Here is a 26,696-nt window from a genome sequence, read left to right as displayed (position 1 = left end):
TTATGTCTACAAGTACATAGTGGTTTAAAAGTTATTTTCTGAAAAATAAAAATATAGCACATCAGAATCTTGCATACAAAAAGTAGAATTTGTCTTAAAATAAAATTCTATCAAATCATTAAAAATTTACAAAAGTAAAATGCATACAAATTCCAGTAAAATTGAACAGTCTTACAGTTGGAGAATTGTTTATAAAGATGCACTGCAACACATAAAACCCTCGTATTTTTCTGTATGTTAACATAATTTAAAATATCCCCAACGCTAAACCAGTCTTTCCACCTTCCCAAATACTTTATTTCTAAAATGCACYGCTGCAGATGTTAAACTCTGCAGGCAAATGAGATTTTCATCAGTGTTTGTACAGGATCCTGCAGATAGGCAGGCAGCCACATTTGGAAAATACATTTTTTGGTCAAACCCAGGAACCAAAGGTTTTGCAGCCGGAGGACGTGCGGCCCCAGCACAAGCCCAGGGCCTTTTGCGGTGCTGCTGGGCRCGCGACTCGGCACCCGAAAGGAGCCGAGACCCGAAGGCAGCGTGACCGCCGCGCACGTCCCGAAGTCGCTGGCAGCTCCGTACAGAGCAGCGCAGAGCCCAGGCTCTCAGCACCAGCCCCAGCTGCATCACAAACCCACGCGTCACCTCTGCAAAKGAGACCGGGGCTTTTTTGGCTTTTACATACAAAGGGAGCAAGGTTGGAGATGTGGCCCGAGCCTGAAGAGGAAAAGCACCTCATTTAAAAAACAAAAAACAACAAAAAAACCCCTCAAACACTATTTGCTCRTGATATTTTTCTTCGTGTGGCAGTACAAAGCGAGCATAAATCTGTCTGGATACAAGTGGAGAAATCACACATGGGATGCTAGCGGCGTGAGACACCATGGAAGAAAACGCTTTTATTGAAAAGGGCAAGTCACCCGTTCCTCACCTGCTACACCTAGAAATACCAGCAACTCTTACAGAATTTCTACAAGTGTCACTTGAAGCCGAGTGCCAAAACAAGATTTGTTCCAGTGCAAATGGTGTCACAGACATAAAACAAAGTTAAGAATCTCATCCTTGAGAAAGTTTGCATGCGTTGTGCGCACCAGGAAGGATTTTAAGCCTTCCAAGATAGCACAAAACTCTCTTCATTCACCTCGTGTTTAACCTCCAAGGGCAAYGCACAAACGCAGCGCAAAAAGTACTTGAGCAAAAGCAGCCAGAAGACACCAGGAAGACACCCAATTTCCACGTGCTCTCCTAGATGCTAAATCAGACTGTGCCAAATAAACAAACACCTCGAGGACACAGCAGCAATTAACCCCACAAGCTCAGCAACGTATTTCCTGAAGTGCCAAGAGACCACATCACCCATGCAGGAACGGAGGGTGAAATGCTCATCTGAATGCTGGAGTCGGGAGTAAGGTGAAGGCCCAGCTTAAGAAAACAGAAAGCCAAAATTTCCAAAAAGGATTTAACTTTAGGAGCCTGGATTTTGAGTGGCCCGAGTTGAGACATTTCACGGACGTGCAGAGGGAGGAGGTATCCCTGACGACGAGATCCCTTTAACACAGCTCGAACCAGGCCACAGAAAACACRCAAGCCGAACACCCAAGAACATAACGTCGCCCCGAGATCCTCGCCGCAGCCCTTTCCACCTCCTCCTCGGCACCGCTCTCCTCTCCCTGCAATCCCGCCGCAAACGCCTCCCGCAGGAGCCGCTCGCTTGGGACGTACCGCTCCAAACGCGCTGCGAGCCCGAGMGAAAAGCCAGAGCCAAAGCATCTGCGCAAGTGTTTGCTCCCGCTTGTCAAAATTTTGGAAAGAGAGAGATTTTCTCCTCTATTTATTACAGTTTCATCAGTCTTGAAGCACGAAYCGTAAAAACTATCAGCAGATTGACACCATCGTTCGATGATGCTGTGGCTGCCGTCTCCACGGACGTTGGCCTACGTCTTCTGAAATTAAACTCCACGATGGAGCCAGACAGACGCTGCTACGCCGCCTACAAGCGGCGCCTCCTCAGGAGTAACTGCAGAGAAATGAATGAATCACAAACCTCCTCCACAGCCTCGACGCTGCGATCCCCGTCCTGGAGCCGTGGAAGGTAACACGGAAATCCCTGCTCACTACAGCGGGGCAGCGTTTAACCTCACGCAACTGCGGGTCTGTGACTTCCACCTCCTCCTCCTCCTCCTCCCTCCTCCGGGCCCTCGCAGGCTCTCTCGCACCCACCGCATCCCTCGTTCTCAGAGCYTGGCGCATTACAACATTGAGAATAACGATAACCAGTATCAAACACGAATCGGTATCAAATACCAATATTCAGACAGATTCATACAAGTGTAGCAGCCATCTTGCCAGATTATTACAGCGGCCAAAAAAACACCCCTAATGAAACAAAAAACCCTGCAAAATTAACATTTTCAAGTGACCCAATATAAGAAATGAAGATTAACAATTAAAAAAGCCCTGTTGTCTTGGCATTATGARACAATTAAATCCACTAGATAAATAGTATAATCCCCATTAATATTTTAGTTAATCCTCAAAAACTGAACAGCGCTTCCCTTTCTAGTCTCAGTCAATATATGCGTATGAATCAATTCATTGGGGTTTTTTTCCTTTTTTTTTTTTTTTTTTAATTAACATAAGGCTATGCATTTACTTGCTAAGTTTAAAGTTTAACAAAGGTTACTGTAAAACTGATCACCTCAACCCAGTATTTCAGTGTTTAAATGCCCTACTGAAACCTCTCCTTCCCTTATTTGACCCATCAGCCTATTAYCCTGTGGGTTATAAATGCCAGCACAGGGGCAGCCTGGCATTTTCCAACCTACTTGAAGACTTAAGACATCCCACTCCTGTTCCTTTTAGACCTGTCAGATGATTTGCAATACGTTGACCATGCTGCAAACCTGAATATACAGTGCATGGTGCCTCTGTGAGTGCAGGAGCCAAATTTATAAATTTTAGGCAAATTATACTGTTCTTATAATAGACTATCTGGTCACCTACATGGTGCAAAGGACATGTAAAATCCTTTGGTTTTGCACCTTCCTCCTGCTTGCTTGGTTTTCTAAAAATCACTGTTTTCATGCTTATTAAATAGATGCTTGACCTATCTAAAATTGACTTGGGAACTCAAAGTGCTTCTCTGCAGTACCTGCAAGGACACTAAATGAAGGGAGCAGAAGGCCAGTGAGGAAGGCAAAGGAATCAAAGGGAAGTTAATGGTTAAAAGTGGTGAAGAGCGACAGCGAACAGCACTCCAGTGGAGCCTAGCTCTTCTAAACCTTAGCGTCCTCACTAGCAGCATGAAAGTTAACACAGCTCAAGAGCTAGCAAGAAGAGGAGAACTGGGAGCTGAATTCAGAGTTATTACTGAGCCAAAGAGAAACCTGAGCAGCAGCTCAGAATGAAGCTACTTAAAATGAAGATCTATTAAAGAGAGCATAGTCGCTATAGAGTATCTTTCCTTGCATTTGCAATACAAAACACAGAGCAATTACTTGTATTTAAGGAGCTCTGCAGTATTTTGTAAAACTTGTTTTGGACGCCCACATGAAACACAACGTACAGCCACAGTGTCTTAGCACTGCTTAGGACTTTCCCTCTGGTCTTAAATTCTCACTTTCAATAAGGTATTATTATCCTGAAAGTTTTCACCCATGGTAAAAGAGAACAAGGGTGGACCAATTTCATAACCCTTGGTTGAGCAATATTCCCGTGGGCTTCAGGCAGGGTACTGGCATGAAATGGACTGCTCCTCCAAAAAAAAATCCTGCTACTGGTGTCAGATGTAGATGAGTTATCTCAGACATCTCCAAGTACATTTGCACTGCCCACCTCCTAGGCCAAGCGAGATTTGCTAATTTGATAAAATTTTAACCACCCAAAATCGCATGTGTGGAATACAGCAGTGCCCTGCAGAACTTCAAGTAATTTGGGAATGATCCTTTGTTTTTTATGCTGGCAGGTTTCCATCAGATTTCTTGGATATTCAGGCTGAGGGTGAACTGCAGAACAGTGCCTGTAACCACAGCACAGGTCTTCAGCAGCACCCTGTTGCACTCAGCTCTAGCTCATGTATGCTCACTCTTCTCCCCCAGCTGTACGGAGAGGCTGGACCTGGCAGCCCTGACAAATATTTTGAATTGCTCCCKGCTCTCTGGCAGGGAGGAACCGTAGGTGACAGTCTGAATATGGCCTCAAATGCTTCTCCATCTTAAAATACTCAGGACACTGAAAGGATGGGAACTCTCTATCACTCAGGACAGTGCCTGAACTACACAGTTTTAATCTTATTACAGCCGCAGTAAATTGCAGAATTAGAGCTCCTGCCATGACAACACAACTCCAATCAGTCCCTTGGCAAGCCGTTCTGGTTTGCAGAAGACAACAGGTAGCAGCAGCTACTGGATACTGAAACTATTCCAGGCACTAACACATAGTAAAAAAAAAAAAGCTGGACAGTTAATACCATTCATCTGAAAAATGACAAAAGGATGAGATGATGCTGCACCATTGAATGTGCTGGTTAGATCGATTTAGTTATCTCAATCTAAGTTAGCTCTATGGTCTACGAAGAGCCCATTTCAAGCGAGAAAAGATCTTTTAGTGGCTGATACAGACAACAAGCAAAGTCCATTTCCTGTTTCTTACTGCAGTAAATACATCCATTCTTTTGAAAACATAAAAGTAGATGCCATGGAACAGCTTATTTTATTTTAGTGCACATTCCTGAGTTGAAGGTAGTAATGACATATTCTCTCTGCAAAAGGAGAGAAGACTGAACGAGTGGATACGTGTCTGAAAGGCAGTGCTCAGTCCACCCAGGTTTTATCCGACAGAGTTTACAGCGGCTGTGCCGTTCAAAAGCGGCACAGGAGAGCCCCTCATAGGACCAAAGGCTGCTTGATTCAAACTTCTGCTGAAGCAGCACACTGCACACCAACATCCTCAAACATGTGCACACACCGCTCGCTATAGAACAGCTACAGCAGGAAAGCATTCGCTCCACCAAAAAAAAAACCCAAACCAAAAAACCCCTAGGTCACTGACAGTGTATGTATGTAATCTCATTCACGACAATGACTTGTTTAGTTACAACCAGTGGCATACCACCATCCAGAAACATGATTACTTAAAATAAACCTATGTAAACACATACCCTTTTATAACTTATATATATRTAAAATATATATAAGTTTTATTTGTGAATACATAGATATAAATATGCACACAAAGTCTAACACAAAGCATAGAACACAAATGGAAATATTGTAAATGATGCTCAACTGAAATATAAGCAATTAAGAAATTAGTAGGTTTAAAATTGAATTAAAAAACTATTCAAAGTGTCTTCAATATTTATGTTCAAGTAAGGGCCAGAAAGACCATAAATTAGTACTGATAAAAAGAGCTGGCATTATATTTCCCATGTTATGCCAAAACTCGTAAGTCATTTCTCATTGTCACTTCGCCATTGGGGCACCTCATTAACTAGAAAAAGTTTTCAGAAAACTCATTTTAAAGACTTAGATTAACAAACCATATTGTTTAGGCACCCTCAATTGTAAACTAATCCTAAAAAACATGCATACCTTAGAGTATCAGAAGAGAAGTAGCAGGACTCCAACATCCACACCAATATGAACAGGTCTTCATGGTTAAAAAAAAAAAAAATAGTACTGGAGATGGGGAATGAAAGAGTAACACAGTGGAGGCCTTTAAAACAGCAACATTTACAAATAGTGACTCTCAAACTTCTGAGATACCACAGATGGCTTCTATTGAGGACACACAGAACCATGGTGGTATTTCAGAGGCTACTTCCTATCTGTGCAAGTCGTTTTAGTGGCAGCTACAGCTATCATTCAGTACACACGTGCTCCAGGGTGATAATTAAACACCTCTAACAACATTGCAAGGACAGTTTGGGACATACAGTATGGCTAAAAACCTTGGTACCAGCGTCTTGTATCAGAAATAACTTTATTAGAATGTAAATGTAGTGTACAAGCACCAAATTGTTTCAGCTTAACTATTTAATGGACATTCATTATATAAATAACTAGCAATTTAAAACAGATTTTTTTWAAAAAAAGATTTTTTCCCATTTTTTTTCTTTTAAGATTATTCACTATTCCTATTCTGATAGAAGACTCAAAGGCTACTGGTACCCCGGTGTGTACAGACATCTAATACAACCTTGGGTTGGCGCACACGCACACACACACAATTTTACATTTCACTGCTACATGAAGAGCCTTTTAAATAAAGAACCCAAGTTCTGACCTTAGAACCTGGACATCAGCTATATTCTATTTGTGCATTTCAGGTAGCTTCACCGCCCTGCAAGTTCCACATTTATCTGCCTTGTAACGAACACAAATCAAGGTGTGAACACAATCAAGCCTTGAACACAAGAAACCACCTTTCCCTCATTCTCGCTAATAAAGCCACTCGTAAGTCTTGTAATTTCTTGGTTTTTCTTTTGTGTGGCTGTGCAAATCCAGGCAGATGTGCAGACTGCAAAACTGACTTCTGGTCTCTTCTAAACCTTCACCAATTCTGCGTTATCAAACTGAGACAACCACATCGAGATAGAGTCTGTCGTAGGATTCCCGGAAGCACAGAATGAGGAGCAGACTGAGCAAACACGACCCTGGGAGGCACCAGTTGAACCAGGAAAACTCTGTAAAAACAGCAAACAGATTCAATTTCAGATTTACAGAACATGCTCCATGTTTAAAGCTACCAAAACTTAAAACATCGGAAGTTAGAAACGTGGCGGGTGGGTTTGAAGGCAATTGCTGTACYCTTAACGAAACTATGACAACTCTGCAATGGATAAACAGCTTACATGGTTTATGAGACTTCCTGTGGATTTCTTTTAAAACATATATAGCCAATGCCCCTAGTTAATGCTAATCCTCCTTATTGAACATGTCAGTGGAGGGGGAAGGGGGAATCTATCGTCACTTTTTGAGAATAAATGATTTTTGAACGTGCTCCTCATTAGCTCTTTGATTTCTATGGGTTGAAAACTAAAAAAAACTGAAAAAAAAAGCACTAAATTAAAAGCAGAAGCAAAAGTAGGATTTGACTTTTAAAATCAAAGCTGCTACATAGTTAGGGATGGCAAAGGGAGGAGACTAAACTCCTCAGAAGAAACTTAAATATAGTACAATGAATTCAATTTAAAACTAGTTGCATAAGCAGCTCTTCAGAAGCCCCTTTCTAGCTGTTAGACATAATGTACTGCTCTTAAAAGTCTGTTCCATGCTCAGTAAATCCTATCACCTAATACCTATTATTTAGCAATTTTATTCAGAAACAAGTGTACCATAATACTTTTTTTTTTAAATCTGTCTTAATTTCCTGAAGAAGCATCAGTTTTGCCGGACATGATCTCTTATTCAGTATTTTACAGAATCTAAACTCTCCCTCAAAGTCTGAATTGATTATACTAAAGACTTCAGCAACGCTATTTTCTTAAATATATGTTGCTGTAAGAAAAAAGCACAATTTACATTACACAATGGAAAGGACAAAAATTCAGAAAGCCTAAGAAATCAATTCCCTGAAAACAGCAACATTCAACACCACTTCTCCAAACAGTTTACAGGTTTGTGTTTCTTTTTCTCCTTTTTCTTATTTTTTAAGGTAGTAATCTTATTAAAACCTTAATAAAAACCTTTCTTAGCTTGGAGAAGACTATGCCACGTATTCCCAAAAATTCAATGGGAAAATGCTTCATTACTATTTTCTTTATAAAACAACACTCCTGCTTAATTGGTTAATATACTTTAACCCAAATATCCTCAAAGACCAAATTTTACTTGTAAATTCTTCATCTCTTTTTGTGCTTCAGAAGTTGAGAGCACATTGCTGATTCACACTAGCACATTGATCACATGAAGTTAMATGTTGATTTTTGTTTTTCAGTTAGAACCCACTGTAGAAAGGAGAATGAAACTACATCCAAAGACTGAGCTTTTTGTCTTAAAACACAGGGTTAGAAGTTAGGCTAAGGCTTCTAAAAGGCTTAAATTGCCCTCTCTCAACCAGGTTAGTTGGATCAAAATCTTCAACGCACTGGAAAGTTCCCAAGGCTTGGCTCTGGCACAGCCTTCATAATTGGAACATTATATATCAGAGTTTGAAAAGAAAAAGAGAAATCAGAATTAAAACTACTGAAAGATTATTTGGTGTAAAACGCAAGGCTGAGGGAACAAGCTGAATTTGACTGAGTTCTGGTTTACCTATAAGCTTCTTAAAAGCCATTAAAGGATGTATCCGAATCAAAGGAAAGGCAGATATTTAAAATTATTATCCACCTTGCAAAGGATTTTTCTTTTATTAAAGTAGCCAATAGCATCAGCTAGCATTGATCACCTCTAGGGATCACATAAGCAGTTGTACTTTTGATCTCACTGGTGATAACAGCATCCCTGAGAACAGATCATCCTGAACATAACTCCCTCGCCCCGTAGGATAAAGATGGAAAAGAATCCAAGTGTATTAATATACTACTGATCTTAGGTTTATCCTCACCTACTACGGAAAAAAGTACTAAATAAAGAATAAAACAGTCCCAAATACCCTGTAGAGGTATGAGTTCACTTTATCATAATTTTTCACCAGGAGGAAGTTGGACCATCAAACAGTACAACGCATTGTACCCCAATATTTGATCATTAAGCAATTCAAAACACTGGACTGTTACTCTGAAAAAATGCTGAAAATACCCCCAAAGTATTCCATACAWTTTTTTCAGCTCCACTGTAAATGATGCAAATAATAGTATATATGAACATACCTCATGCCAACTAGTATTAACTAAACAATATTCTCTCAAAAATTAGAACTATCACATCGCCTGAAGCACAGATAGAATTAATTTTTTACAATGATAGAGTTAATGGAAATAGCAAAAGAAAAAATGATATTTCTCTCAATTTACGCTCACAGGACAAAACTAAGAATATAGTTATTATCCTGTATACAATTACTTGTCAGAAAGAAACAAAGTTGAAAATTTGCCTCACACTGTAACCCTCAATCTGAAACACAAATCGTTCTAAAATTAGTCCGCCTCCTCTTGGTTAGGAGACGCTGTTGTAAGAATTAGATGCCCTGATGACAGTTATCAGTTTCATCAATTATCACTGATTAAAGCTATCTGTTTTCAGTGCTTCCAAAGCAAAAGACTGTTTAAAAAAAATCTTGTATCAAGAAGCAAACTTTTACCCAAATTACTAAATTAAAAAAAAGCAACTTCAAAAGGCATTAATAAAGACCTCTTCTATTTTAAAACAATATTGGTTCTTATTTTACAGTTTGAGTAAGTTATGGTCAGGAATTACAAGGAAGCCAATACTGCACAAGAGAAGAAAAAGTCTGTGAAGAAGTCCATCAAGAAGTTGATGACAATATCAAACAAAAAAGGTGTTCTGCCTCATTAGGGCCACTGGATTATCTAACGGAGCATTTCATCCGTGAGCAGTGGTCCAAAAACGACACACACTAATTCTCAGCAATATGCCCAACCAACAGAGCACTGCATTTCTCTTCTGCCCCTCCTGGGCAATAACTTTATCTCCTGAATCATAAGACTGAATTAGCTTTATTGTGGCCTTGAATGTGCATCGATAAAAACATTATTAATGGTCACAGCATTATCGAGGCCTTTATAAAAATATGACAGTGTACATTGTGAAGGATTCTGGCTACAGCAAGGTTTAAGCGGAATCTGACTACATAACTTGCACCAAACATTTTATTGCACTATTAGCATGCATCTTCCTCTCTCTGACAAGAATGTGTCTTCATGGAGAGTTATTATTTTCAAAGTAGCTCATATTTCTTACCTGTATGATAAAATGTGAGGAAAAACAGAAGCACTCCCATAAACACGTTACTCAAAAAGGTAACAACTCCACAGGTAATTCCTTCTGGAACAGGGTAGACTGTTTCCACAAAGAGCTCAAAGAATATTGGTACACTACTGTTCAGAAATATACCCAACAAAATACAGGATGTGTACAGTGTAGCTGTAAAAGAAACAATTATTAATTTCACATTGACTTTTTCTTGACATACTCAACGGTGTCAAGAGTATTAATACTCTAGTAACTGAAAAATGGATAAACTTATTTCTTATCCTCTGTATGTCATAAAGCATATCATATTCCACTGGTTTTAAGCAGAATATATGCGTTGATTGATTTGGAAAACAAACAAAACAGGAATACTGACTTATTTTTTTAATAAACAAAACCCACAAAGACACGTTCAGTGGTTTCAGACGCACTTATAAACAAGCAGGAAGTGCTGTATGCAAAGCGTCACGTATAGTGCGATTCCTCCAAAATGAACAGGAACTACTGTCTTGAACATAATTAGAAAGGGAACAATTAATGCACTGAATTAGAAATTGCCATGGAATTAGCCTTTTGACTTAGTGCTAAAGGCCAGAAATAATTTTGCTTTCATTTTACAAATAAATACTAATGAGCTACCAAATATTAAAACATTAGTATTCATCACAGCCTGACCTGTAACACGTTGAATCCCTCTCAGCTTCAAAAGGAAATGAAAGGCACCCAGTGCCTGGCAGAAATAGGCCATTATTTGATAAAGCAGATTATTCTCCATTATAGAACTATTGCTTTTCTTGGATGAGTAACAGAAGAATATAGACATTTCTTCAGTAGTCTCTGATATTTTATTCTACTATTTCTGACACTGTCAAATTCTTTGCAGTGCCATAAATGCTGAAAGTACCTACATTATCTATTAATACACCTATTATGTCTATTTCTGGAAAAAAGAAAAAAAAATAAGTCTCATAGCATTCGTTTCAAAGGAATTTAAGTCTCTGCTTAAATGTTGTCTTTTAAAGGGAGTATTTCCAGACCTGCAGCCTCCATAAACTGAGGTTACCAATCAAGGGTGGGGGGGAGGGAAGGGAAAAAAAATAATAATTCTGAAAAAAGGTCTGGAATAATTCCTGAAATTTCTACAAAAAAGACAAGAAAAAAAAAACCCACCAAAACCAAAAAAAACCCAAACAGATAAAGAATGTTACTAAGTCATGAGAAAGTATTGCATATTTCATACCATCTCCTCAGTGCAGTATGGTACAAAAACGTAGACAAAATGGTTTTCATGTATATTTACATAAAAAGAGAAAATGCATTTTTAGTATACTTCACTTCCCTCTCTCTTGGAAAGGGGGAGGAAAAAAAAACACACAAAAAAAAACCAAACTCTGCTTCACCTTCTGTTAAGTACTGCTCAATCTTTCAGTCGAGAAACTGTTAAGAAGCAGGAAACTTCCAGCTTAAAAAACGCTGCCATTTGTTAAAATATGAAGAATCATGGAAAAGAGATAAAGGCTTTAGGAGACACAGTAGAAACGACTGCCTATCAGATCCTCCTTTTGATGTGGGTTGCTTCCAAGGCACAGAGACATATTTCTTTCTCGACAGAAGGATTTGCTTGGACAGGAAAAAAGAGGATAGAAGAGTATCAGAAAGACGATGTAGATGGCGTAACTTCAGGAGGGAGCAGCTGGCTTTCTTTTTTTTTTTTTTTTTTTTTTTTTTCCTTTTTTTAAAATGTTCTAGCTTATCTACAAGCAATTTATGACTGTTTCACTAAATATGTGCTAAAACATGATTATAAGTTATAGTAAAGATATACTTAGGCATATTTATATTTTTTTTTTTTTTTTTTTCCTTTTTTAAAATATGCCACAATGTTCTAGGTTGTTTAAAAAAAAATAATAAAAAAGTAGTTTTTCACCTCTCATTCTTTTATTTTAAACTGCAGAATAAAAGTCAAAAGAATTGATGTAATATATGTTCAACAGTTCTCAGAGAGCAAGAAAAAAAAGCATATTCAGAAGCTCTTCCTAATGGGGTCTTCTAGTTGAAACTGAATCGTTTATTCTCTAGCTAAGATCTCCAGATTTTTGCTGCAAGTCCTCACCAGCATTTCAAGTTTCATAAACCTCTCTTTGAGCTCCTGGTTACCTCAAGCACCATAGCAGATCATTCTAACTCTTTCTAACTGCTGTCAAAAGTAGGAAAAAATGAAAAGGACAAAAACAAACAAACAAAAAAAACAGAAAATTGAATTCAGCTATTTGAAACCATTTTGACTTGGCTTGAGAAACCAACAAATTAATGAAATACAAGAATCTCTAAAGACAAATGAACATCTGCCCCTCACTAAATTTAAAGGTATCTATAATTACTTGTAACTTCTAGTGAAATTTTTCAGAACTTTCCAAACAGAAAAAGAGGTAGTTGTATTAATTCTGTATTAGAAACCTCAGACAGTGAAAACAGTAGTCATGAAGCTACTGAAAGATGAAATAAGCATCAAAAGCAGAGCTGCCTACAGATACTGCTGGAGGCAGCGTGTCTGCTTAAGGCTGGAACTTCTTCCATAAACAGCAATGCCTAGGAAAAGGAAATTGTATTCCTCCAAATAGAGGCAACTTCAAGAACTGTAATTTCCAAAAATTCAGATTTGCTTGAGGAGATGGCAGAAATACGCATCCGAGATTGGCAGCTGTTTAAAAGATCAAGGCTTCAAATTTTAGGCTATACAATAGGTATGAAATTTCAAAAAAAAAAAAATAAATCTTCAAAATAAATTTGATCATAGAATGGTAAGGTTGGAAGAGACCTCCGGAGATCATCTAGCCCAACCCTCAGTGTAGCGTCGAACCCACGACCCCGGCACTAGCAGCACCACGCTCTAACCGACTGAGCTAAACCTGCCAATCTAAAACATGCAAGTTCAAATATAACATTTGCTCATCTCTTACTAAAACGTATTAAAGGGACAAGACTGCAATCAAGCAAATACAGTAACCCTGTACTTCAGTCTCCATCCTTCCATCCCTTGCCACTGCAGCTTGCTTTAGTCATGCAAATGCCGCACCAACACACACTTCTTCAGTACCATGACCAAAGCAGTTTTAGCATTACCTTTTTCTGCTCCCCTCTGCCCAAATATCATCTGCCTTCTGTGCAGACACCAGAATTGTCAGTTGAACATCAATTACAAAATCTTTCTGCTGAGATCACAGATGATATTTATGCAATGATTGCTTCCTTCARGATGCTACATAATCTATTCAGAAGTAGCACCTTTCTTCATAAAACAAGGTGTACGTATACATATACACGCATTTTTTTAAAATGAAAGTAGGAAATGTCAAAGCAAAAGGACAGGCAGAATATCGCTTCCTATAGATGCCAAGATAAATTCTAAGACCTAATAGAAATGACATATTAACTCGTAAACCACAAAGCTCAGCTCTGAAACAAACTTAAACATCTGAAAGCCTATAGAGTTCTCCCTTAACAGATACCCAATTTAGTGATAGGAAAATATTTTTATTAGATGTTTCTGCAAACCATCCAGGATCTTCCTCAGTACTATACAAATAATTTTATTGCACCAGCTTGCAGATTAGAAGTCACAAATCCAATTGGTCAATACACAGAGAGTCAAAGATAAGATACGCAGTTTTAGAAAAATAAGTAAGCTAGATAAATATGAGTTCAAAAGTTGCTTTGGCCTTCTACTTGACACACAAAGTAGAGCACCTTGTGTTCCACCTCCAGGGCTACAAGAYACTGTAGTAGAGAGAATATCACCTATTAATGAAGAACATTTACTGTCTTTCAGAGTGAGCTTGCACTGAACGAACATGAACAAGTACCATGATTTTACTCTTTAGAAGAGCATTTAAAGTTATGGTGAATATTTTTTTAATTAAGACAATCTTGGTGACAGTCACTGGAAATGAATACAAGGATATAAAAGTGCTGATTAAAAAAAAGATGATAACTTACAAAGAAACTAATATTAAGCCCTTGAACAAACAACTAGCTTGCATGTGCTAGGATAGAAGCATACGCTGGGAAAGTGTGTCCAAGTGTGTCATGCTAGAATACTTAAAAATACATATTTTCTTACAAAAAGTTATTAACTGCATATAATGTTATGTGCAAAAGTAAGCATCACCTGCTTGAGACACTGCAGTTCTAGACAACAATGACTGATGACATTGGGCTGTTTTTTTGTTTTGTTTTTAAAATATAATATTTTTATGGAAGTATTTCAAACATCCTTGCATGTATTAAGCAGCTATTTTACAGATCAGCTGCTGCAAAGAGAACAGGAAAGGAAAAGTCCCCATCCAAAGCATAGCTATTTTACAGAATTGGCCTGCAGTGGCCTTGGCAGAAGGCTCAAATTAGTTTGAGTCATGTAATAGTCACATTTGAGGTGTGAGGCAACCCGTGCCTGTTCCTCAGTATTCGTTCTCCTTCTACTGGCCAAAAAGGAAACAAGGAACCATACGCACCATGGCAATAGCGCCCTGGATGCTATTCGTTAAGGGAAGGCAGGGAACAAAAAAAGAAAGAGGGAATTAGAGCAGGGAAATGATTTATATCACAGTGTACACTTTGTTAAGCTTGCAACGGAGCAGAAAAGAAAAATCTCAAGAATCATTCAGCAATACGAATAAATTCCCAGAATTCCGCAAGATGACCTGCAACATTTTTAGCAATTTACTCCTAAATTATACCATTCTCTTTTACTAATACACTGGTTTGTAACTACATAGCCTGATCCAAAGCCAAATGAAATTAATGGATGGATCCCCACTGACCTAAATGGCTTTTATCAGCCCATTGACATGTACATGTTGTATGATATTTAACATAAGCAATACMTAGTATCACTGTTTCATTTTAAAAAAAATGTATATTGCGGATAAATTTACAAGAGAAATATCAGAAAGCCTAGAGCAATTTTCCTAGAGAGACTGCAAGCAGGTTGTGCAGTATCATCTCTCAAAGCTCTTTGCCAGAAACTCTTGAACTTTGAATATTTTTTCTTGTGCTCAGCATACAATTTAAGTGTAACCTACAGAGATCTAGGGCATTTTGGTACTGCCTACTGTAACAGCATCCCAAATGCCAAAATTAAAGACTACTACCTTATTTGAATACATGCTTTGTTGATTTTAGCACCTCTGCAAATGATCTAAACAACACTCAAAGTTATTTCTCATCAAAACTTCTAAAGTCTATTAAAGTGGAATGAAAGTTTCTTATAATTTAATTCTTGCTACCAGCCAGGGTAAGAACAGCCATAGGAGAAATTGCCTTTAATTTTTTTCATGAAAAATGTGCCTGCCTCAAAGTAACACAGTGATTTTTGCTGTAATTCACTTACAGGAAGAAAAAACAACAGAAGAAGGATGTCCCTGCAGTGTGCATTTATAACATCAGTATGTTTCATTGCACAGATTTCCATTCCAGCATGTGCTGATCAAATTCTTATCTCAAGATATAGTTATGAAAGTAAGCAGAAATATGACCAAATTGCATTTGTTATATACACTTCCCAAAACAAAATCAAGCAGAACTTGCTTTGAAAGTATTCATTTTAGAGAACTAAAAATTGAAGGAATTAGTGAGTGATCATCAAAAAAATCCTAGACCTCAAAATATTAGCAGCTTATCAACAGATATTTAAATGGGCCAGATTTACAGATATCATTAGTGAAAATGCTCTTCCCAAAGTTCATATGTTTTACACTTCAGTGCTGGGTATTTTATTGTTTTTAACAAACCCTTCAAACCAGCTCTTCCTTGAGCATCTTCTAATCATGAAGCTATAAAAGCCTTSAGGAAGACAAGCATCATTATTCCCACTCCTGTTAAAGTTCTTCCCACCCATAAGACAGGAATAATTTKATTTACCCAAAGTCATAAGCAGGTTAATGCTGAAGCTAGAAAAAGAATCTCAATTTACATAGTTTCAAGCCACTATTTTATCAAAGGGTCAGCCTGCCTTATCCTTATTATTATGCATGCCCTGTTTACAGTAAAGAAGTTAAACTCAAAGAATAAAGCAGTCCATATTAAAAAATTAACATCTCTCTCTTTTTCAAATACTGTGCTTTGTGGATGTGCACAGGGGGATGGATGTGTTTATAATGTTCAATCAGTTCAACTGATTCAAAGTGGAAAAGAAAGTTTAGATTGCTTAACCTAAATACAGTCATCAAGTCCATGAAGCTGCCACTGTATTCAGAATATCTGCCATGCAGCATCGGCGAAGATTTTGTAAAGCAAAATTCTGCTGAATGTGCTCATAAATATTAGAACATTCTTGATATGCTACACTGAAAACACTGAATCTGTGCTGCAAGCGACAAGCGTTGCATATCAATTTTTGGAAAATGCTAGCATTTGTATCCAGAGATCCTACCAGCAAAACAAAGTGGCAAGATACTGAAATTGGCATTACAATGTGTTACACAATTATTTTGGGTCAAAGTAGCCCATTGTACATAAATTCACATAATGAAATCCAATACAAAGCAAGTAAGAATGGACTTGGCACAGAGAAACACATCAGCAGCTGCACTGAGAATTCAGTGGGGGAAAAACTATTTTAACGTTCAATGTGCGCATGAAATCATCTTTGAAACTGGCTGAAAAATGCAAATAGTATACGTTAAAATTATAATTCCTTAAAAGAAAATTCAAGTTTGCTTAAAATGTAAACTGATTCCAAAATCAAGGGGTTTTAAGAGCTGTAATTAGCTGATGAGAGGTGTTTGAGCCAGATGATATTGTAGCTATGATGGCACTATATCATTACTGGCTTGCCTTCATTTTTTCACACTGGCAGTTACAGTTCATACACAAGATTCCAAACATACTTCTATCAAGTCTTTTGAAGAACTATTAAGAAGGTGACAAATGACAGAAAACTTGTCTTGTGCTGTGGCAGGAGAAAAAAAAACATCTAAACAGTAGTTTGMGAGCGTATTATGGTAATGCAGAGCAATGTATGCATTGCACAACACAAACAAAGCTAAACAGTACCACCTAAAGAATACTAAAAGCAGTCACTGATTTTTAATATCAGCATTAAAGGTTTCCWTTCTAAATAATTACATTTCATAGGAAATATCTTTAGATGATGTTGTGCCTATTTATAAGGAATTAGGAGAATATTATACAAACAAGTGCAGGAACACACATTTTCCTATGACCATTTTTAAAAATACAATTCCTTCCCAATATTTAGACTAGATATTTCTACAGCTGCTACAAGGAATCTTGACTAAAAGAGATGGTATTTTTGTTTGTTTTTCGGACAAATCTTTAGAGATCATTTTCTCCTTCCTTTAGGGTGAATAATTGACCAAACTGTCTTCTCTTTTTTCAGATTTCAAAAGCTTGCCTGCATGCAAACATACTCATCTGAGATTGGGGATACCTGGGATACAGGTGAGAGGCTGGCAGAGGAGTTTCACAGGGGCAAATGAGCACATACGCYTCAAAATAACCACATACTACAGGAACAGACAATTTTTGGACCTGGRAAAATTACTGGCAAGATTCTTCCAACAGAAGCAAACACTACTCATTACTTAAGCAGCAGCCAGCTGAGAGGTCCTGATGAMGATACTCACTAACTAGTCTTCACCTGAAGTGTGAAATCTTCCCTAATCCCTGGATCAGTGTAAAGACTCCTACAGGGCAGCTTCCTACCACAAAATAACTATGGAAGAGCTTCCCTTTAAACCGTCCTGGCAGTCTACCATGTTATGCAGATATTTTAGGAGTTTCTGGATACTGTTGAATGTGACAATGTTTTGTGGGAGCAAAGACTAATTTGTTCAAGAGACCAACATTTGGGACAGGGAAAGACAGCAGCGGGGAACCCACCATAAGATAGGAGCTAGTATGCTTGGAAAGGAAACCATCCTGACAAGATCATCCTGACACAGAAGTTTCCACAAAAGTCCATTTTGAACCTTGCTTGCCTTGCCTCAGCATTTGGATGAGATTAGAAGTGGGGATTGAGACCCACGACTCACTCAGCCATGGTGTCCGACGTGACACTTGTGCTCTTTGCCACGTGACAGGAAGAAGCTGAAGAGCTTCTCCACCAACTTTTTGGATACATCAAACATGGCCCTCAATACCATAATGTTAATACCTGCTTTGCAGGTGTTCAGTGAYGACTCCAGTGTGACTCTGGGATACAAAGCATTGTAAAGTCCTCCACCATGAAACAGAAATGACTACAGCTGCTTTTCTTTTGTATTTCTGCATGTTTGGAAGCTGTGCAAAGAGTAAAGTCCCTTGTCAGCACTGGTCCACTGAGTACGCAGAGTGACTCCTACTGTAATCAGCTACCTCAAACCAGTTTCTAAAGCTGCTAGGCAACAGCCTGCATTTGACCTCCTAYACTTTGGCTGAAACACTCTATATCTCAAATTTTTAATTAAAAGAAGAAAGAAAAAAGAAAAAGAATGAAGTTCATCCAAAACAATTCAAATGTACCATTTCTCCCAATTACTGTGGAGCACACAGGCCATCATCATATTGCATCATTACTCTTTGGAATAATCTTGCATGAAGTCCTATAAATTWGCTTAAACAGCTTATGTGTTTTCAGCTATAAGAGCATATTTCATAAAGATGTATCCCCAGTATTCAGTGTACAGGGATCTAAATTAAGCAAGAACATTGCATCTATTACATATAACCTTTAATAAAAAAAAGACTAATTTCAGAAAACAAATAAGCAGACAAGCTACCACCTATCTACAAAGTTCAAACATTATGACAGAGTAACAAAATGGAAATCTTATTTGGTGCTTACACATCAGGCCTTGTTGCCTTAGGGTGCTTTTTTATTATTTTTTTATTCTATTTTATTATTTTTTTTAAGTAATGAACCTTACAGCTGGCATTTTTATAGAAAAGGATTCAAAATTTACAGTGACTTATGTAAGAACACCACAATCAGGAAACTCTAAAATATAACCATTTAGGAGAAACAACAACTGAATGAGAAGAACATGCCAGATTCCCTACATTCTAATCAAGGGATGTTATTTTAGGAGGCTTCGTATCAAACCCTGAGCACTTTTATGTCTTGACAGTGGACCACCTTTCCAAAAAACAGTCATGCACCTGCATGCTCTAAACAAATTCTGCTAGACTCTATATCGCATACTGACTTCCTTTTAAAGAATACCAGAGACAGAGCTCTAACGGTTTTGTTTTGGATCATTGGCGAGTACGTATTTAATGACTTTCACCTCCTGAAACCTCTCTGCTTCATTCTCATGCATAGACTTGAAGGGACGTTTATGTGTTTGGCTTGCTGCATCAATTTAGAGGATAGAGTTACTGTAAAAATTTACATTACTGCAGGCATGTAGTGATGAAGCAGACAAGCACAAGGAATAAGAGCTTTTATTGCATTTTTTTTCCATCTCTGATAGAGAAGTGTAGTCATTTGTTATGACAACAGCCACCACAAAGTTTGATGTTTATCTATTATATTACATTTTATTTATGTTGAAAAGTTTTGAAAAAATCTGAATTTCAAGATAGATCACAAATTTGACCTATCCATCCAGATGGTGTTTCTTCTGAATTGATCATGTATTTCAATTTGCTGTACCCATTTCTAGTTTATAGTTGTGATATATGCAATGCACCAAGGGCACTTGCTGAATCTCAAACTTAAATTGAATAAAACAGTATTTTATATATAACTTTCCACATCATACTATTAAAAACAAAAAAAGTATTTTTTATTCCTCTTWTATAACAAACATGATGATGTACTTAAAATGGAATTAGGCAATTTTTTAATAAATGAATAAATGAATATGCTTAAAGTCTCAATGGGTTAGTTTTACTGTAACTCTTTATTCTGCTGAATGTCTTGGAATCACAGGTGAATCAATCCTTTAGTGCAGACAGGAAGGTGAAGGATAGACTCTTATAAACTAAGCAGTGTTTTTAACTAAGGGTACAGCTCACTGGCCACTTGAGCAGAACAACTGGGGATTTCCTAGACCTTTGGTCTTTCCCTCTACTTCTACCAAAGACTTTATTTTTTATTTTTTTATTTATCCTTTTGAGGGGCAGGCTGAGTTAGTTTTGGGCTGGATAAATTCCCTGAGCCTTCTTACAGATACAATCAGCATTAAAAAAAAGATGACACACCAGTACATGGATATAACAACCTAGACTTAGTGGCTGAAAATACCACACCTCACTTTTGTTTAAACTGTACTAAGTTTCCAATAATTAATGCAATATTTCAAATTCTGAATTCCTAGACACGTCACTGATCCTTATTATATGCACCATTACTACAATTCATATGATTTTTCTTATTTCTCACTTATTCCAAAACACCAAGAAATGAAAACAGAAAAATACTCAGCCCCAGAATCAATTTTAAATGTATATTCTGGGTTATTATAATTAGTATTTTGGTTAATTTTTAACCTTTCTATGAAGTTTTTAAAAGCTGGTAGAAAAATATCAGCTGTGATGTGTTTTCTAAATCCTTCTTTGGCTCGTCTTGGTAAAATTACTGTAYTGTTGAAGGTATCAGGATTAGAATACCAGACATATTGTAAAACCGCAAATATTTGCCTGGAATACCAATTACAAACAATAAGAATTAAAATTATTGTCAGTACCTGTGGTTAAAGGCAGATGAGTGACAGTATTTAGACAGGTGAGAGTGAACCAGGTTGATGCTAATGTTGCTCCAGATAAAAGCAGCAGCAGTATAAATTTCAGCATGCCCCTGATAAAATCTGCAAATCTAAAATAAAAGCACAGATCAGAGCAGTATAAATGCTATTTTTCATATTATTTGTGATGCTTGACAATTAATTCAATATATTCTCATTAAACATTTCAGAGACTATAAAATCATTTTGCTTCCTATTGCCTGAAAATGCGCAAAGAAAAAAAGAAAAGAAAAAGAAAAACAACAAAAAAAAATCCCAAAACAAAAAACACATTTCTATGGAATGGTGATATCACTGCTGTTAAACTGAATAGTCTTTGATTTTACAGCTGTCAAAAAATAACAACCAAAACAAGAAAAAAAAAATCTTGATGCATCAAAGAAAATACTTAGTATACAGGAAGGATGGTTTTTTCCCCGCATTTGTTGGGCAAAACAGCACATCACTATTTACTTTGCTGTTTTATCAGTGTTTGCCAGTCTCCCTTGGCAGGCATGCTGATCAATTAGCATATGATGAATTTGATATATTTCATTCAAAATACAGTTAAGTGTTAAGATTCATTCCTATGGGAGATGATAAAACTGCAAGTACCAGAATCCCCAGACAGAAGAGGACAAGGTATGAATTTTCAACCCTCACACTTATTGATAACTCTCAATGGCTTAGGTAAAGCAGCATTTTATTTATTTATTTATTTGCATACGCAGTTGCTCTGCAGGTGGCTGTAGTGGTTTAAAATGTTTCAGAAACCAAGAGCCTTGGTGCCACTCCTCTCCTACAGACATGCCCTACTGATGACCTGGGAGAGGATATCCTTGGACTCCTCGGGCAGTCTGTTACACAGAGGTAAAAAAGAGCTTTATACCACCTGACGGTGCAAGTAAGCTTTTCATCTGCTTTCAATTCTCTTTCAAGAAGACATAATGCATTTGAAGAGTAAGACACATTACAATTATCAGTGCAACTACTCCTTTCGAAAAGTATTTCAACATGGATAGAGCAAAAAAAAAATAGTATTAGAAAAGGCAAGGTCATTTAATTCACCAGCACTTTGCTATAGTCTCCTTTTTTGTGAAGGAATATATGCCTTAGGACTGTCTTCTGCTCGCAGAGTCCCGTACCTCTACCAGACTAACAGTAGCACAACCCACCCAGCTCGGCCATGGTCAGCTAATTGCCTTCTCTCCCCTGACAATGACCATTTTACAGAACACTATATACATTGATAAAACAAATAATGCTACAACATTTTGAGAACTAGATGTTCTAGCTTCATATATATCACGAGATGTATGAGTTATTGAATGCGAAATTATCATCACATCTTTCCTCCTATTTTGACTCTCCCTGTGCTTTAATTCCACACTGAATTTAGCAGTCAGTAATTCAATATGCAGTAGAGAAAGATAAATGCTGCATATGATCTTATAAGTTTATAACTGTAGTGTTCAAATGGCATATGCATTAATCTCCAGTAGTAAGAGGTTCGCTGCTAGTTTTTTCCTGATGATTCATACCCAGCAATCAGGATCACCTCGCTTCAGTAGTAACTCAGTTTCTTTCATTATTCTTTCTGATCACTGGGGTCAGAACCAGCAACATGAAAAGCTTCTTAGAAATATGACAAAGTGCAAACTTTAGTTTTCTTCCAGAGACTCCCTTCTTGGCAGCCAACAGCAGTATTCCCTGCTCTAAGGGGCAAGAGCAGTTACGTATATACCATCTAATGAAAAAAAAAGTGGGGAAAAAGAAAAAAAAAAGAAAAAACGTTCAGGAAGAGATGCACAAAAGAAAAACAGGGCTGGAAGATGTTGCTAGGGCATCCTCTATTTCTGTTCTACTGCCAGGGACACATGTGGATGGCAGGATGATACGCATCTAAACCATTCAAGACAGTAAAGCGAACCAAGTATCTACCTTTACCAAGCAGCTGCAATTCCTTCCAGCAGAAAGAACATGATTTCAGAATCAGTGGTAGAAGCATGCTTCGAGGACCACTTGGGTATCACAGGAATCAGAGCCAAGAAGGGGCAAATACATATATAAACTGAAAGTTTGATGTGGCTATGAATTCAGCCAGCAACAGAAAAAAATGTAAACAGTAATTTAGCAAACTGGCCTGGATTCGGTAATTGAGAGATTTCTGCTTTTTGTCTGCTTACAGGAGAATAAAGACGACTGTAAAATCAGTCAACTTTTCAGAACACCAGTTTCAATCCAATAACTATGGAGATTTTTTTTTTCTTCTTCTAGTCCTAGCAGCAATGACTCCTGCCTTCAAAACCCTCTGCTCTGTTCAAAGCTTTCTTCAGCATCTAGCATGTCATGGGATATCTGCATCTGCTAAAAACGTAGGCAGTGCAGGACAGAAGGTACATATACTTGTCCATAGCACATCTAGGGCACAGATCTCCAAGCCTAGCATTGGTAACCACCTCTCGCAACCCACCAAATCCAGCCCTGCGCTGTATATCCTTTAGTTAAATCTGTAACATAAACCAGTGTTGCTGACAACACTGTCTGTTGCTAAGGAAATTATCACCATGTGATAAAGTTTCAGCATTTTGACTACTTTATAGGTTAAAAGTAGAAAGAAACATTGGGCTGTGAAGGACAAAACCTCAGAAATATCTACGAGCATTAGAAAATGTGACAAAAAAGAAACCTGAGAAGAGTGACTAGATTTATGTTTTCAGTGTGATAATATGAAAGTCGCTCTTTGACACTGCTTTTCTTCAAACCAGTATCATTCTGAAGCTGCTGGCACAGGGTACAACACCTGCCAGAAACTCAAAATAGCCCAGGCTTTTCAATTATAAAAACGCATTACACAAATTAGCTAAACATATCTAAGTTCATGGCTACAGGGAGAGCAGGGAGCAGGATTTATATATTGTGCTGAGGAAAACTTGCACCATTTTGAAAATGAGATAGATTAAAAAAAATGCAATGCAGTTTGGAAATTTAAATATAGATGATTTAACACCTACTGTGACATGCAGGGACAAACGCTCCAGTGCAAACCTCAGGTTGTTATAGATCCAGTAGAATATACATTGCCAGAAATGGGAAGAGCCATTTCCTAAGCTGTGCCAAWTTTGCCTTGACAAATTAACAGAAAAAGTTAAGAAAAAAATCCAGCTTCTGGGAGTGGTTAACAGAGAGAGCTGCTCGCCTGGCAAGTCACAGTTCTGACACTGAAATACATCAGCTTGTCACACTTGACAAGAATCATTACCTAATTTTCCTAATTACAACTTTCAGCAGATTACAGTCCGACTCGTCATTGATTCAACGCTGCACGGATAACTGCTGAATAGGCCTAGGAGGGAGAGTCATCCATCAGGAGTGACAAATCGCCCCCTCCCTCACTTTATGTGGGCAAACCCTCCCGTTTGAACTGCCTGAGTTGGAAAGACATATTTGAAGACAGACTGTTGGTACTTTTCTTTTTTTTTTTTTAATTTACTCAAAACCAAAGCTCTGAATGCTACAAAAGCCTGGTATTCAACAGGCTTTGAAATCAATTCTGAAGTAGTTAAAGAGACTGTCAGCATTTCCTGTTACTTAGCCCAGGCAATATATTAAATAAATTCATCTTCCATAAAGGTTGAAATCTGCATGTTGGCACCGAGTCAGCAGCTTCTCCCCTGACAAAGTTAAGGGAGCTGCTAAAGGTGCTCCTCTACTTCTGAAATGCCCCAATATAAGAGAGATTAATCCCAGATCTGTAAAGGGGATTAGCACACCAACTCCTTCATCACTTAACCTGCTACAGCATCCATGTCATTTACTGGGCAAAGTTTATTTTAAAACAGCTGGTTTAAAACATTCACTTGTATTAGACAGAAAATCTTATACCCAAGCTGAACTAATCAAAAGTGACTCTTCGTGGAAGCAATCAGGGTGCGAGCTGCGTTTCAGTACACTAAGTCCTCTGGGTGGCATTTGGACTGGAGAGAAGGGAAACATTTGTTTCTTTTCCCCTAGGTCAGAAGGTATTTTCCTCTTCCTCCTTTTTGTCTGCCAAGCAGCATGCAAAATGTCAGGAAGAGAAACCTCATATTTCATTATGCATCACCTACTCCTTAGCAGAGTAAAGAAAAAGAGAGCCTCAAATTCTGCTCTAAAAAGTTGCCAGTTTGGGCCCACAATCCCACAGTGGCTACAATGACGACAGACCTRCACTTGCAGAATGGGAATCTGAAAATAGGATTGCTTTTAATCTGTTTTATAAACTCACTGCTCAAGGACCTCCTGAAAGTCCTTGGTCTTTTTTCTTCCCTCCTCACTCAAGGCAACCTCAACGGAGAAAAAGCAGCAGCCTTCAGGCAGGGCGTTCCATTCCCCACCTTGTCCGCTCCCCACACGATCCAGCATTCACGATAGCTAGAGCTCTCTGTGTCTGGATATGCAGAAAGCATGGGGACATCCACACTGCAGCACATAGCAGAGAACAGTTAGGCCATACAGGAATCCAACAGCCTAGCCAAAATGGGTCCAGACTCGTTTGGGGTGGAATTTAATGTTACCGTGTCTGGGCTGCCTGCGCTACATTCCCAAGATCCCGTCAAGAATCGATACGCCCAAAAGTGTTGATGGGAGGAGATGGACATTGTATTTCTTTGATGTTTTCCAAATCTGATAGGATGGACAGGATTCTCCCTAGTATCAGGCAGCTGAATTTGCAGTAACTATGTTCAAAAGGAGCAGACAGGAAGCACTCATCAGGAGTAACAGTGCAACTTGTCAACTCCAGGTGTATGCACACGGAGTTCTCAACCCCCGAAGACCTGAAACATGGAATATACAAATCATGGCTCTCCAGCAAACACATCATAATCCTAGAACTATGCACTTTCCATTTCAAGTACCTAAAAGATGAGTGAAAAGGTTAGTTATTAAGCGTACAAGCCAAATTATAATCAAAGTTGAAGAAATGGAGAAGGACATACAATTATTCTTACCTTGCCATTGCTATGCCAACAACACAACCTCCAACTATGGACCAAAATCCAATCCAGCCTGCATCTACCTGATAGAAAACAAAGAAAGCAACATGGAGAAATGTGTTAAAGATGAGAAAAGGAGATTTTAATTTCAGAACAAATGGTGAATAGGGGCTGCAAACTGCTAGCAAACCAAACCATCCTCCCTCACCCAGCCAATCTGAAGAGCAACATTTTTTCTAGAGTATTCTAAGGAAGTAAATGCACTAAGGAAAAAAAAAAAAGAAAAAAAAAAGAAAAAAGGGTATGACTAAGTAGCCTATGACCTAAATGTGACCTGTCTCTACAGAATCACCTGAGGAATATCCTCTGGATTTTTATAATACTCCATTAAAAGCTTAAAAATCCTCTTCTCTTCCTTCATCCTTTCCACCTGGCAAACATTATTTTCTTTTACTAAAGGTGCAGCAGCCAACAATACTCCCAYTTGTTTATCTGCCTCTTCACTGCTGCCAGAAAGTGCATACAGTTCTGAAAGTATTAGCCAGTAGTGAACAGTTCACAGGAAGAATCACAACAGTTTGGAATGCCAAAGCTACAGTTTATTTTGTTTAAAATTTCAGAGGAGTGGCCTATATGTATTAATAGAATCTTAAACAAGAAACCTTGCTAAAAAATGTGTGTTAGTGCAAAATAAAAACATACCACTTGCAAAATAGCCRCTGATTATCAGTCAAGAGATACTTACTTGGCTTACATGAACTGGTGTTAATATCAAATCCAGAACACCAGACCAGCCAGAGAAAACACCCAGTGGTATAGCATAGGCTAAAGCAATCATCAAGAATCGGAAATTGCTGTGAAGACAAAATATATGCAATTAGCTGCTGCTTATATTAGAAATTGTATCAAGATTAGCTGCAAGAGTAAATTACACCCTAGAATCTATACTCTGCCCATCTAGAAAAATAGCGGACGTTTGAAGAATGAGTGAGCCAGAAAAAACAAGTGAGGTATCTGGCTGGGGCACTAAAATTCCAGTGGCTGAGATGTTACTGCCTTAGCACCATGATATAAAGAGTGAGTGAGTGAGTGAGTGTGTGYSCCATTCTCTCTACATA

General features: G+C 38.0%; 1 protein-coding gene across 1 annotated transcript in view; it reads right to left on the bottom strand.

Moving 5' to 3' along the window:
* Window positions 1–879: 879 nt before the first annotated feature.
* SLC49A4 (solute carrier family 49 member 4) overlaps window positions 880–26,696 on the bottom strand; it is a gene marked incomplete at its 5' end in the record, with an annotated part of 68,695 nt that continues 42,878 nt past the window's right edge. The window contains 5 exons of the mRNA XM_085311056.1: window positions 880–6,685; window positions 9,864–10,046; window positions 20,567–20,694; window positions 25,594–25,661; window positions 26,324–26,432. Of these exons, the coding sequence (XP_085167182.1) occupies window positions 6,570–6,685; window positions 9,864–10,046; window positions 20,567–20,694; window positions 25,594–25,661; window positions 26,324–26,432 (604 nt within the window). The remainder of the gene's footprint in view (window positions 6,686–9,863; window positions 10,047–20,566; window positions 20,695–25,593; window positions 25,662–26,323; window positions 26,433–26,696) is intronic.

Source organism: Rhea americana, unplaced genomic scaffold, assembly GCF_003343005.1.
Source record: "Rhea americana isolate MKP2758 unplaced genomic scaffold, rheAme1 scaffold_33, whole genome shotgun sequence".
NCBI lineage: Eukaryota > Metazoa > Chordata > Aves > Rheiformes > Rheidae > Rhea > Rhea americana.
The sequence above is the reverse complement of the archived record's forward strand: the minus strand, read 5'-3'. Positions and strand labels throughout refer to the sequence as shown.